The sequence below is a fragment of the Pyrus communis genome, chromosome 1 (genome assembly GCF_963583255.1).
Source record: "Pyrus communis chromosome 1, drPyrComm1.1, whole genome shotgun sequence".
Lineage (NCBI taxonomy): Eukaryota > Viridiplantae > Streptophyta > Magnoliopsida > Rosales > Rosaceae > Pyrus > Pyrus communis.
Genome location: NC_084803.1, coordinates 36,148,883 through 36,163,369, shown reverse-complemented (window position 1 = coordinate 36,163,369; position 14,487 = coordinate 36,148,883). Strand labels below are relative to the sequence as shown.

Below are 14,487 nucleotides of genomic sequence, written 5' to 3'. Positions count from 1 at the left end.
AAAGTGTTGATGAACCTCTACATGCTTTGTTCGATCATGTTGTACCGGAATCTGCTATCTCCCTTGCAGATTTATTATCACAATACAACTTCATAGCCTCATCTGGTTCAAAACCAAGACATCTCAAAAGTTTACGTAACCAAAGGAGTTCAAATATTCCTTGTGCCATGCCTTTATAATCAGTTTTAGCAGCAAACCTTGACACCACTTTCTGCTTTTTACTACGCTACGTAACCAAATTATCTCTAACAACTGTAAAACACCCAGATGTAGAACGTCTGTCACTAACATTGCCAGCCCAATCTGCATCTATAAACTTCTCAACCTTTAGATGTCCATGTTTTCCATAAAGTATTCCCTTACCAGATGCAGACTTCAGATATGCCAAAATTTGCATTAACCGTAGCCATGTGATCTTCACTGGGTGAGTGCATAAACTGACTCACAACTCTCACATCATAAGCAAGTTCAGGACGACTATGAAATAAATAAGTTAATATGCCCATAAGTCTTTGATATCGACTCTTATCAACAGGAACCTAATGTGGGTAAATACCCAAGTGATGCTTTTCTACCACAAGAGTACCCACAGGTTTACAGATGTAGATTGGGTAAATACCCAAATATATCGATATATTGATTCCCAATGGATGATGGGAATGCTCCCGTAAAGTCAATCCCCCAAATATCAAATAGCTCAACTACCAATATGCTTTGTTGCGGCATTTCATTCCGCTTGGACTGATTTCCGACTCGCTGGCATCAGTCACAAGCCTGGCACCAGGTGTATGCATCCTTAAAAAGAGATGGTCAGTACACCCATTTTACAATATCTTCACTGCTATTCGTTCGGCCCAAAGTGTCCTCCATAAGCATGTTGATACGCGAATGTCAAAACACTTTCTTGCTTCTCTTCTAGAAAGCGTCTTCAAATAATTGGTCTACGCAATACTAGTATAAGTAAGGCTCATCCTAAAAACAATGTTTCATAGCCGCCAAGAACTTTTTCTTCTGCTAGAAAGTCAAATCTAGTTGCAACACCCTCCTCGCTAAATAATTAACAATGTCGGAGAACCAAGGAGTACTACTTTGAGTGGCTCAGAGTTCATCTAGGAAGCTCTCATTCAACAAAAGCAAGTTTTCTTATGCTGTGTTGGTAGTAACTAACCTCGACAAGTGATCAGCCACAACGTTCTCGCTGCCTCTTTTGTCTAGAATTTCTAAATTAAATTCTTGCAAAAGCAGAAACGAATGAATGAACCATGGCTTAGCATCCTTCTTAGATAACGAGTACTTTAAGGCGACATGATCAGTATAGACAAAAATTTAGCCCCAACCACGTAAGATTGAAACTTTTCCAATGCAAATACAACTACCAATAATTCATTCTTCATGGTTGCATAGTTCAACTGTGCATCATTTAATGTTTTAGTGGCATGGTAGATCACTTGCAGAAGCTTGTTTTTCCTCTACCCAAGAACTGCCCCAATTGCATAGTTTGAACCATATCAACTCAAAGGGAAAATTCCAGTTAGGTGCGGCAATGATAGGAGTTGAAGTTAAGAGTGTCTTCAACTTGTTGAATGCCTCTAAACAATTTTCGGCAAAATTAAATGGGGTGACCTTAGCCAACAGATTGCATAAAGGTCGACTAATCTTGGAGAAATCATTGATAAACCATCTGTAAAAACCAGCATGTCCAAGAAACGATGTACACTCTTCACAGTGGTAGGGGAGGCAATTTGGCTATAACATCAATCATTGCCTTGTCAACTTCAATGCCTTTGCTTGAAACCAAGGGCCCCAAACCAATACCCTGCTTGACCATGAAGTAACACTTTTCCCAATTTAACTTTCCCAATTTAACACCAAATTCATCTCCTCATTCAAGAGCTAATGACAATTTCTAAAAACAATGATCAAATGTATCCCTAAAAAATGCAAATGTTCCAAAAGGACAAGTGAAAGTCGTTTTCTCTTGATCCTCACGGGTGCAATTGGAATTTGATTGTACCTTGCATACTCGTTTGGGAAGCAATAAAAAGCACGCCAACCAGTCTTTCCAACATTTGGTCAATAAAAGGCAACAAGAAGTGATATTTCCTAGTACTTGCATTGTGTTTCCTATAAGTTATTGTCAGAAATTGTATAAATCATACTTGCATCAAGGAGCTTCATAACTTAAGTTCTTACAACCTTTTTTATAATCGGATTCAGCTGACTTCTCAATTACAAGACCAAACTAATATCACTAAACAAGTGCTAATGAAATTTGCTTATCTTTCTTTCCCCTTTTAACTTTGTTACAGTAATGTGACTCACACAGCAAGATAACTTGGCACGACAATAATATAATTTCATGTAAACTAAAAGGTTACACTATATTATGGACGACACACCATAGCAGCGTTATACTCGTGCCTCATAAATTGCTGTCCTCACGAGAAATACATGATTTGACTTTATTATATATGAAATTTAAACCCGATAAGAACCATCAAGAAGAAAATAATAGTAAAACTTTCTCCCTATAAGGTGCAATCAGTTCCATTAACAAACCAAAACAAACTAAAAATTTAAGAAATTAATGAAAAATTAAGACTAATCAGCTGTTCCCACCTCTAATTATTTACTCATTTTCTGCTGCGACTTCACTTTTTCAGAGAGGAAAGAGTAATTACGATTCTCCATCTTCAATCACGAGCATGAAAAGGAAAGCGGAAATTGCAAAGAGCAACGCCAGCTGAAGAAGAATCTCGAGCAAGCCACAGACCTTAATCCTCTTGTTCCTGAGTCGCTCCCTCGCAACCGTCACCTTCAGATCTCCGATCTCCTTCTTCAGCATCTCCTTCTCCTCCTTCTATATCAAAATTTCACATTCCGATCAAAATTAAGATTATTCAGTTATTAATACCAAATTAAGCAGTGATGAGCTAGAAATTAAACGAATAAGTACGGCGATTTCGTCGTCGTCGTCGATTGCGGTGCTGAAGCGGCGATTGGGCGATGATTTTAGCGACGAGAGAAGAAGAGCGGCTTTTGCACTGCGAATTGCGACGCCCGATCTCACAACTCCGCCGCCTCCGTTTTTGGTTTGGGCCTCTCCTCCTGCACCCTCCATAGCTCTCTCTCGATCGAATCCTGCTTCACTGTTTTTGTGTGTTTATTTTGAATTGAAATTTTGAGTTTTAAATAGTTTTGGGATCCCGCTCTTTGCAAGTGTCGTAGCCACGTCATCAGAACGAATCAATTCAGGTTAATCTGGACGTATTCCGGACAGAATAATGCTATAGAAATAAAAATTTTAAAATTAAATTTGTAAATTAAATAATATGTTCGTTAATGATTAAATTATTACTTAAGCGTTAATTAACATGCTTATTTTTTTATTGGTGACAAATTATTTAGTTTAAAATTTTGGTCTCTGTAGTATTACCCTTCCTATAAACCGGGAGCAGGAGAGCTACAATTATCCGTATAAACCAAGTTTTGTAGATAAATTAAAAGAAATTGGGGATTCATTTTATTTAAAAAATGTCTTAATATACAACAAGATGCTGCCTATGCACATGAGCAAGGATTTCTTTATGCAACATTTATAAACAAAGTTTAAAAAAAAAAAAAAGAAATTTACTAATACTTAACCTCACAACCAGTCTGCCAGAAATATAGCGACCACCAACAATCTAAAAGCCAAAAACGACGATCTCAAAATACCGGTTCATAACCTTACATTGTATCACATGCGACGTAGGTAGAGCGGTACCAAAAATTATTTTGTCAAAAATTGGATGTATCTGGTAACTACAACAAACAAAATACATACATGAAACTACGTGTAAAATATTTTTTGTACATCTAGATATACTAATAAATTTTGTTTAGAACATTCAACTCAGTGAGCACTTACAACAAATAATACATACTACTACGCAATTGTAGACTCTTTTATATTGGCCGAAAAATTCATCACGTGCTAATAACTTGGCCTAGAAGAATACTATGCCAGATTGTTTTCTAAATATAGATTTCTACGATTCATTTAATTGTCGTCCCATAACCTAGCTAGGAAATTATGGTTGGAAATTCCTTTCAGGTATCTACAACGAAGAGCACTTTAGATTATTTGTACAGTGAAAAAACACGAATAAATCAAATTCGACTTAAGAAGTAACTACAACGAAACACATGTAAGATTATTTGAATATAAAAAAAAAATTAATTCGACTAAAAAAAGTAACTACAACGAAGAAAATTTTGGCTCACAAAAGTAAAAAATTATCATTTTTCCTTAAATAAACAAATTTATTTTCTTTTGCATTTCAGAGTTCAACTAATTTCTTTTAAGACAAAAGAGAAAATTATTTCTTGATTTTACAATACTAAAATAAATAATTTTTCCTTTACTGTCATTTTTCATTCATAATTTGTTGCAGACAAAAAATAGCGGTAAGACACAAAAACAAGCAGTCCCTCTCACTCCCTATTTACATTATAAATAGAGCAGAGAGGGGGAGAGGCCTCTCCATCTTCCTCCGCGTAAAACCTCTCACAAAAACCCCAAAACCCCATTATTTACTCTCTCACAAAGCTTCAATCTTTGGCTTCAAAGAGATCAAAATCCCGTTTCCCCCAAAACCCACCTCCCGTTCTCCACCGAAATCCCATTTGGTCTTGTGGTAATGCCATTTGGGTTTCAATGGCTCAAGAATCTGGGTCGTCTAAGTCCCCCAAATGGAGACTGAATCTGTATTTTCCTTCGAAGGCTCCTGCGTTCGGCTGCAGATTCCAGCCCCACATTCACATGCTCATAATCGATGACTCCTTTCAGTTCCCGCCTCACAAGTATTCTTTCACATGGTTAGCCTCATTCACTCTCTTTCTCTCTCTCTCTCTCCTCTTTTAGTCTTTCTGGGTTTTAATTTCTTGATGAATGTATGAATATATTCTTGTTTCTTGTCTGGGTTTTAATCACAATGCATGGCATGTAAATGGGGTTTTAAGTAAACTTTTGGTGGCTAAAGAAGCAGAGGAGAAGTTTACTCTTTTTTTTGTTCAGTGAAATTTTGGTGAAATTTAGTCCCAATAAGGACGGACAAATAGGAATTTTTATCCTAATTTGGAGAGTTGGGTTTTGGTCTTTTAAACCAAATCAAGTTTTACATTGTTCAGCTTTGCTCAAATGAATCAACTGTAATAAAAATTCTTTTTCTTTTTCTTTTTTTTTTTCCTTGTGAAATTGTTAGTTCTATTGAATATCATTGCTCTGTTTTTTGTTGACAAAAATGGATAATTCTATTCAGACGTTTTAGCCAAAATGATCCATGAGAATGACATAACTCTTCACTTTTTAGTCCTTGAGATTTAAAATCAACAGAAATGATCTATGAAATTGTTCGACGTCAATCATTTTGGTTATTTGGTAAAAAAATCTTCGTTAAATTGAAGAAATCATCAGTTCAAATGAGGGGTTGATGTGACAAAAATATCTCTAATTCAACGTAGGTTTTTCTTGGAAGATCCAAAATGACTAACAGTGGACAAATTTAGGAACCATTTCTATCAATTTTAAATCTTAAGACCGAAGTGAGTAATTATGCTAATTTTAGATAATACTTTGACAAAATGTCTTTTATTCATTTGTCCAAGTGTATTTTTAATTCTCTCTCATTCCCTCCCCTCCTCTTATACTTTCTTTTTTTGTCTTACCTCTTTATAAAAAAATCAATATAAAATGATAATATGACTTAATTGTAACCGTTCAAATATGAGAAGAGAAAGATTACGAGATAAGAGAATTCTACTCCGTTTCATTAAAGGTAGGCTGCGCTTGTAAGAGGCTTCCATGTATGACAATGATATAATTATAAATAAGGTTTGATTTTTATTTTATTTTTTCTGATTTTTGTTGTGGAAAACTGGGTATTTAAATTTCAGACACTTAGACCATATTCACAATAGATGTCAAATTTTAAATAGAAAATCTAAATTTGAAAGCTTATTTGGCACTATGATATTTTTAAAAATTTTGTTTTCCATCCGATATATTAAATTTAAACTATTATCTATTTATCATTTATTTTAATAATTGTAATAAGTATTTATAGAACAAAAATAATAATAAAAATGATAATAAACATTTATTAATCACTAAAAGTAGATTTCATGTTGCTATCAAATTTGACTACAACCAAGTTTGGTTCAATGCACATAGGAATTGACATTTTGGTTGGAAAACACTGAAGCTGTTTGTTTTTTTTACTGTTATTGCTGATGTGGACTTTTTGATTTCTCATTTGGAAATGCTCTTAGGCATGTACATATATTGATGTTATTTTCTTCTTTGTGCAACAACAATACCAATGAATAACTATAAACTATAGGAGTAATTTCGATTAAAACAAATAAAAAGTTACAGCAATAATAAAAATATCAGCCATATTGTAAAGCAACTGTTATTGGCACTGCAAAAACTTATTGTGCACTTCTTATAAATGTATATTTCTTCCTAAATATAAAAAGTTTGGAGTGCACAATGAGAATTTTGGAGTGCAAAAAACAATAAAAATAACAACAATGTTGAGAAGAACAATAACAAGAATAATAACTATATGAAGTAAAAGATGGTCTATTAGGAAGAATTATAGAAAAATAGAAAAACCTTTAAGTAACAACAACTTAGTAATAACAATATTTTTGTTGTACCCAAAATAATTCCACATGCAAATGAAGTAGAAGACGGTTTATTTTGAAACAATATAAAACAAGATATATGGAGTTTTTCGTGCATCCAACGTGAACTGGTGTACGTTGAATCGCAGAACCTGTTATGGCGGGTTCCTGTTCAATACTAGTTCCAATACATGGTAGTACTGCTGTTATCATAATTAGTCTTACTAAAATCTCTCATTATTATATATGTAGGTACCGAGAGGATGTTTGCTTGTCTCCCAATCAAGAGAAGGTTCGCTGTTTTGTCCACCATGAAGAGTTGGCCACAATTCAGTGTACAGTTTGTGTAAGTCAAAATCGACTTGGCAAGATAAGTTACTATTGCTCTAGAAGTTGTTATAAGGCTGCCTGGGACAAGCACAAGGTGCACCATCATTTTGCAGCTCCAAATCCTAATCCACAAGCAGTGAAAATTATCAAGAGTTTTGGGCCTTATGGCTCCTATCCTGATTTACCTGACTATCAGGATGATGGTTCGCAGCCTGATGAGACGGTGGAACAAGATGGGAAAACATGGACTGAGGTGGGTTCTTCTGAATATTATGTACCCACAGAGAATGATATTGGATTTTGTCGGAGCCTCAAATTTGAAGCTGTTGATTCTTCAACGTTTACACAATTGTTCCCAGCAAGAATCAAAGTGACGGATCCTGTGATTTATCCTCCTCCTCATCCACCGCGTTGTACAATGTGGAACTCTTGCAACGCTGACCTCAAAGAACACTCTTCTAACGACGTAACCTTTAGGGTACTGTCCTATAATATCCTCGCTGATTATCTTGCTACTAGTGGTAGTAAATGGCACTTTTACTGCCCAGATTGGGCTCTTTCATGGGAATATCGTCAGCAAAATTTACTTTATGAGATCATTGAATATGACGCAGATATCCTATGTCTTCAAGAGGTAACTACTAGTTCTTAAACGCATATGTTTTTATGAGATCATTGCCCAAGACTGTTTTAGTTTTTATACTTTTCCTCATCTATGGGCAGGTACAGAAAGATCATTTTGAGAATTTCCTCAAACCTGAGTTGGCAAAATATGGATACTCGGTTATATACAAGAAGAAAAAGTTCGAGGTAAGGTGATATGGCATGTTTAATAGAAATACATGCACTTCCAGGATGTACTTTTCGGCTTAGAATAGTATCCCTTTGCCTCACGTATGCACCCTTGCATCCACGGATAGAATCATAGAGAAGAATGAGTTAAGATGGTTCTATGGAACGTAGCTTAGATTTTTTTATTTTTGTTCTGAGTTGTTACTTTATTGTCCTTATTTTTTATCAGTAGAAAAACCAGAAAATTGTTGCCTCGTAGTATACATTGTTGGCCCACCCCTCAACAACTTAAGCTCTTGGAGTTCAATGCTTTTCTAACATGGTATGAGCCTGCAGTTTGAAACCTCCAATTCCTACTGTTAGAGGAATTGCAAGGTGTATGGAACTTCACATTAGTAGATCGAAAGTCAAAATTTTAGGGCGCCTGTGATAAAATTTTGAGCTTGACCTGTTTTTGTATATAGATCGAGTTGGTCTTGAGTTTCTGTTAACCAACATTAGCCTCACTTGTAATAAAGCATTACTATACAGTACGAACTGCTCATCTGGAGTAATTAACGTTTAAAATTTATTTGAATTGTTCGATAAATATTGGTTTGCTTGCTTTGCACTGTGATTGTATTCATCAGCATTTGGTAAGTAGGTTGAGTTTCATATTGAATCCTGTATGAACAATGTCATGCTACAAGGCAGGACTGGTAAAAAATTCTGGTAAAAGGCCCTGTAGTCCTCTCATTGCCCTAGTTAATTGTGTCCACAATACTTTGACACATTAGAATAGCCACCTTCCTATTGTCCTTTTCGTCTAAGACTTGGACAAAGCATCCTTGAGGTTGTTCAATATAAGTTTTTCGGTAACAGGATGTCAGTTCTATATAACTCGCTGATACTCTATAGCCAATTTTTAAAACATTCAATTCATTCGCCCAAGTAATATTGATTTTTGCATTGCTTTGCGCTGCAGATAATGAAAATAATATTTTTGACAATATAAGTTTTGTCCATTTTAATTCTTTAATCATATTAATTAGCTCCCTGCCCAAATGTTATGTGCATTCTGCAAATTGTTTTCAACAGAATATGATATATAAATTTATCTATAAAAGTTGGGAGCACATCTTTTGCTTTATGTGGTCTAAAGGCAATCACTTAACAAATAATTGATGGCATTATATCATGGTAATATGAGTTTAATGGATGTCTTTCAGACATATTCGTTTAAGTCCCATCATACAACTGATGGATGTGCTACATTTTACCGCTGTCAACGATTCAAAGAGATTGCAACATATGAGGTGAGGAAGCTCTTGCTTGTACTTACCACGAAAATGGAGAAAAAGTGAGGAAATCTATGTGAGTAAATGTATGCTGCCAGTATTTAATGGTTCTGATTTTCTTTTGCAGCTTGAGTTTAATAATTCAGCAAAGCCCTTTGTTGATTCATTGGTTGGTAAACAGAAAAGTGAAGCTCGCCGTCTGCTGAAGGTTTACATCTCTTAACTCTCGTATAGTTTTTACTGTGCATTCTGTTCCAGTGGGGCTCTTGTTTCTGCTTCCCATCTGTTTGTTATATCAGCTTCTTGTATGCAATTTTTCAGGACAATGTTGCACTTGTTGTTATATTAGAAATGGTGGAAAATGAGGACTCCTCTGATGGAAATCGACCTAGAATTTGTGTGGTACTATGTCTATTTCAAATTCTACAGCCTTATATCATAAATTCTCAAGTGCTGACCGCTGACATAGTTGTCCCTTTCGGCCACAGTCAAATACCCATTTACATGCAAATGTAAAAAATCCAGACATAAAATTACTGCAGGTGCTGCGTGTAAAATGCAACTCTTCCTTCTATTGGTTTTTAGCTTAAAGAGTAGAATTGACTTAATTCGCTTCTTTTCTGATACAAGGTTGTAACACTCATCCATGCACTTGAGAAAATTGCCAAGTTGAAGATTCCCCTGTTGATTTGTGCAGATTTGAACTCTGTGCCTCAAAGGTTAGCCATCTGCTGTTACTGACTGGCTTCTGAGACTATAGTGAAAGAATTGATAGATTCCCTGATTTTCCATTTACGATTTTGTACTCCTTTATTGATCCATGTTTCTCTTGAACTAATATATCCAACTAGAAATATTAATATTACTGTATTGATTTTTGGTACTATTCCTAGCAAACCAACCCTCCTCTATCCAATATATTTTTCTTCTTAACTTTGGCGAATATCGATTTCTATTTGGGATGAGAAATGAAGGTGAGACTGATATTCGAATCCAACATTGTAGTGATCCTTATACGTTCATAAGCAAGGGCAGAGTTGAGATTCTTCCCAGCAAAGAAACTGATCAATTGGGCATATTGCAGACACTCAAGCTTTCTCATTCATTGAATCTGGTAAGGCCAATGTATCCCTACTGACTGATTCTCTGCTCCTTTTTTAATTCTTAGCTCCTACTGAACATTTGCATTGCTACTGAGTTGGTTACTTGCAAGAATTTGGAATCTGGAGAGCTTATGGTTTTTGTGGTCATTTTCAAGTGCTGAAATGTTTTTTTTCCTTTCCAGGTAAGCGCTTATGCAACTTTTTTTCAGTCCGATGGGGTCAAGGATCACCAACATGAGAAGATGATGAATCCTGGAACCAAGGAACCTTTGTTCACCAACTTTACACCATCCTTTTTTGGAACTATAGATTATATATTCTACACAGGTACCATTCATGACTTTTATAATGTATCAGATTTTTTCTGATAAAGTTTGGCCTAATATATGTTTTCTTTGAGGGAAACGTGTATTATGAGTCCTTGAAAGTTCAATATGGATCTGTATTAACAACTTGTGCTTTTGAAGGGCCACATAGGTTTCTGTGCTCAACTTATATGTCTGTCACTTGAGAGTTGAGAGCTAGGTATTTTCTCTTTTTTCCCCTAAGAGAGATCCAGGCGTCTTAAAGGAGGCTTAAATTATTTTCCAAAAGTGTACTTTGATGTATATATTGATTAAGTTCTACCAAAATACTGGTATGATAATCAGACAATCGTATCAGGAAAGTCGCATTACTTACAATAGTATGTGAGATGCAGTAATATGGATTGAGCCTTCATGTATTTAGTAGCCAAGGACTTTTGAGAGAAAAAGGATAGCTTTACTTGCAAACATTTTCTATGTAAAATCTAAGTAGGCTTTGCGTCTCTCCTAAAATTATTGCTCGACAATTTTTTTAATTGATTCACGAAACTTATGGGGTCAACTTTAGAAAAAGAATATTTTGACCTCCCATGGTTGCTTATGTAGAACTTGGCCCTTAAGCTTGGTTACTTTTCGTATGATGTTTTAGTCTTTGCATTGCCGCTCCTAGTTCAGTTAGACATTTCTAGCAGAGACTATATCTAATTGGATGAATTTAAAATCTTGTGAAAACTTCTCATCGGTTCATTTTGTTGGACGATGTATTTCTTCCTTATTTGGCTTCCAAGGCATTGCTAATCTAACATTTTTGTTATAGTGCATAGTGGACTACATTATGAGAGTAATTGCATTTTTCGTGATGTATAAGCAATAAGCATATGGATTTTCTGTTTAGGCTTTCTGAGTTTGTTCCAATTCTGAATTTTGTTTACTCATCATTTTCGTTGACTGTATGTCTAATGCTTTTCTGCAGCTGCTAGCCTCAGGCTTGACAGTGTATTGGAGCTTCTTGACATAGAAGGTTGCCTTCCATCAGATAAATGGTCATCAGACCATATTGCCCTCATGGCGAGTTTTTCTCTTGAGGTGAGCGCCTACAATCGGAGCTCAGAACCTCTTCCGGAAAGCCTAGGGCAGCACCCACATTTGCACAACATTAAGGTTTTACAGGAAAGCTGAAGATGATTGAGAGATTAGTCCGGTACTCACTACAGAATGGATTCAAATTCTATTCAAAACTATTGCAGAAAACCAGCAGCTCGCAAAGTTACTTACATAGGATACATGAAAATACACAGAAGATGTAAGATTAGCATCGATCTCTACAGTTTGGTCGACTTAGGTCAAGTTTACATACACAGAAGACAGAAGGGAAGATTATCATTCAAACTTTCTTCCTTATACACAGTGACAATTCATCTCTTTTTTCTTTTCTACCATGGTAACTTTTCAGGGACCTCATCTCTTTGTAAGATTATCTTGAATGCTGCTCTATAGGTGAAAATTTTCCATTCCTGTTAATCATTACTTTTCGCTGTTCAGAGCGAGATGTATTACATGATGAGGCGTATGGAATCGTGTTTAGAATGTTCTTTCTTTTAATGGATTTAAATGGATTTTTGGATATCGACATGTAATGTTTTGGCGGTGAATGATAGCCACTCGTACAAACATGATTTTCTTTGATCAATGGTCATAATTTACTTTTTATGATCTTTACCATGAAAAAAATCTTCTAAAGTGATCAGCTGGCTGCATGAGCAGCATTTGCTCTTGGTATTTTCTTTTTGCCAGAACTTCATCTCTTTTGTTAGCTTTTTTTACTTCGATCGCACTTTAAACCTCAATTGCTTATAAAACATTTGGGTAAGCTTTATGTATAACTCGTCCGAAAGTAAAACGGTAACTTGTTTGGTCAGGGAAACATATGTGGTGAGATTTTATCAGAAATAAAAAGGCAAAAAGAATAAGATATGTGTGTACTTTTATGCTGACACCAATTTCAGCCTAACCACAATAATCATATAAAAAAACTTACTAATCCATAAAATAATAATAAATGCGATGGCGATACCTACGATAGTAAAGTGTGGACCTCCACTATAAACCGTCTTTAATTTGTAACGGTTGAGAGTTCGATATCTCGCAAAATAATTAATAAGCATAGAAAAAAAAAATATATCTTGAGACGGATTAAGAAAAGTAGAGCATTTTAATCAGTAGCATACCATGATTACCGACACCCATGGTTTAAACAAATTTAGTAGTAGGATAATTAAGCTTCATTTATATTGACCTTAGGTAAAAAGTGTGTGTCTCTCTCTCAGCAGTCATTTTTCTGATAGAGGAGGATGAAGATTTAATACACTGAGCACTTTAAAGCCTCCAAGGATGACTAGCTCTATAGCACAGAAATCATATATAATTAACTGAAGCTTAATTACTAGCTAATTAATTAACACATGAAGCTACTAGTACACCTTGGCTTGAAATTGAATAGGGTTGGGGGGCTCTGATCAGGTGCGTGCATGTACTTGCAATTAGGGCATGCAGGAGAAGACCTGCACAGCATCACCAGCATGTGGCACTTGATGCACACAGTTGCCACCATCTCCTGCTGCTGCTGCTGGTGGCGATCAACTGGAAACCCTAAATTATTAGGGTTCTTTTGTATTGGTCTATGGGACTCCATGAACAAATCACTCAAGCTGTGTGTTGAAATGTCTGAATTAGCTCTAGACTGATCACATGATCTTAGGTTGAGCTCCAGGTCTAGGCTTATGTGATGATGATGATGATCAGCAGCTGGACTGGTTGGTGGCTCAGGGCTCCTCCTTGGGTCCCTTGAAGTCTTCATCTGAGTCCTTGTGTTGTAAAAATGTATCTGTCCCGACTGCACAAGAATGAAGGCACACAATCAATAGAAAAAATTTGTTTTGATTTCGGAAAAATATTAAAAACTGAGAACTGAAATGGTTATCAAACGGTGTGATATCTTTGTTAATTATGTTTATATAATTGAAACACGCATATATGTGATATACCTGAATATCGAGGCATCTTTGCCACTCCGAAGGCAATGGAGTCTCTAGGTGAAGCTCAATATCAAACAAGGAATTTGGTTTGCATTGTGGTACTTTTGAACGTTTTTCGGAAAGTTGCTCAATATTAACGTATGGCTCGTCGTCCCATTTCCTTTTCTTGGATGAATTCTCAGAATCTGGGATTGTCTTCTTTTGGTTTGGAGAAAGAGGATGAGCTTGAAAAGAAAGCATAGCTATTAGCTTAGCTAGCTGCTTCAATCACTCAGAGATAAGTAGTAGTATTACTCTCTCTCTCTCTCTCTCTCTCTCTCTCTCTCTCTCTCTCTCTCTCTCTGTTATACAAACAAACACACAGAGCTGAGAGCTGGGAGAGTTGAGAGGTTGAGAGAGTTGGAATGGATTTATACGTCAAATGGTTGGGAAAAAGTTTTGGTAGTTATATGGGCTGGTGGAGTTTGGCCACAACTGCACGGGAGAATCTAATAGGGGCACAATTTGAAGGTACAACTAAAAGAAACCCGGCCTAACCCATGCATGACGTGCTTTCCAAGTTGGCGATCCCTTTTAACTCTGATTATTATAGCAGAGAGAGCTCCAAGCCAGCTCTCTATTAAAGCCTAAGATGTGAATTTCTAACCAACTCGACTCCTTGATCTAATACCCCCCAACCCCCCCGATCCTGATGCCACCCAACACACCCAACTATATAAATCTTAGCAATGAATTTGCTCCCCATGGACCGTACTGTACGAGGGAACAAAATATTATACATATATATAACTTGGCTACGTGGCAATACAATGTGGCACAACGATTTAGTTAAAACATGACATGTGTGAGTGATTTTTTTATTTATAAAACACCTTAATTTTAAGTTTTATTTAACTCAACGATTCAGTTAAAACATGACATGTGTGAATGATTTTTTAATTTATAAAACACATTAATTTTAAGTCTAATCTAA

At 35.8% G+C, this 14,487-nt stretch overlaps 2 protein-coding genes across 2 annotated transcripts; one reads left to right on the top strand and one right to left on the bottom strand.

Moving 5' to 3' along the window:
• Positions 1-4,699: 4,699 nt before the first annotated feature.
• LOC137730946 (carbon catabolite repressor protein 4 homolog 1-like) lies at positions 4,700-11,658 on the top strand. Its single transcript, XM_068469968.1, has 11 exons — positions 4,700-4,860; positions 6,925-7,636; positions 7,726-7,812; positions 9,003-9,089; positions 9,199-9,279; positions 9,393-9,473; positions 9,560-9,613; positions 9,702-9,790; positions 10,077-10,185; positions 10,357-10,501; positions 11,453-11,658. Exons 1-11 carry the CDS (start codon positions 4,700-4,702, stop codon positions 11,656-11,658), a joined length of 1,812 nt encoding a protein of 603 aa, XP_068326069.1.
• A 1,096-nt stretch (positions 11,659-12,754) lies between these two features.
• On the bottom strand, positions 12,755-14,120 carry LOC137726208 (protein CURLY FLAG LEAF 1-like). Its single transcript, XM_068465098.1, has 2 exons — positions 13,524-14,120; positions 12,755-13,372 (listed from the first exon to the last, which is right to left on the bottom strand). The coding sequence occupies exons 1-2, from the start codon at positions 13,752-13,754 to the stop codon at positions 12,935-12,937; spliced, it is 669 nt and encodes a 222-aa protein (XP_068321199.1). The 5' UTR covers positions 13,755-14,120; the 3' UTR covers positions 12,755-12,934.
• Between the last annotated feature and the right edge of the window lie 367 nt (positions 14,121-14,487).

Bases quoted from the DNA above. Each gene is read 5' to 3' on its own strand.
- LOC137730946 (XM_068469968.1), top strand. From the start codon at position 4,700: ATGGCTCAAGAATCTGGGTCGTCTAAGTCCCCCAAATGGAGACTGAAT. The intron at 9,090-9,198 runs GTGAGGAAGCTC...TTTCTTTTGCAG, and splicing joins AAGAGATTGCAACATATGAG to CTTGAGTTTAATAATTCAGC. The intron at 9,280-9,392 runs GTTTACATCTCT...GCAATTTTTCAG, and splicing joins AAGCTCGCCGTCTGCTGAAG to GACAATGTTGCACTTGTTGT.
- LOC137726208 (XM_068465098.1), bottom strand. From the start codon at position 13,754: ATGCTTTCTTTTCAAGCTCATCCTCTTTCTCCAAACCAAAAGAAGACA. The intron at 13,373-13,523 runs GTATATCACATA...ATTCTTGTGCAG, and splicing joins AAAGATGCCTCGATATTCAG to TCGGGACAGATACATTTTTA.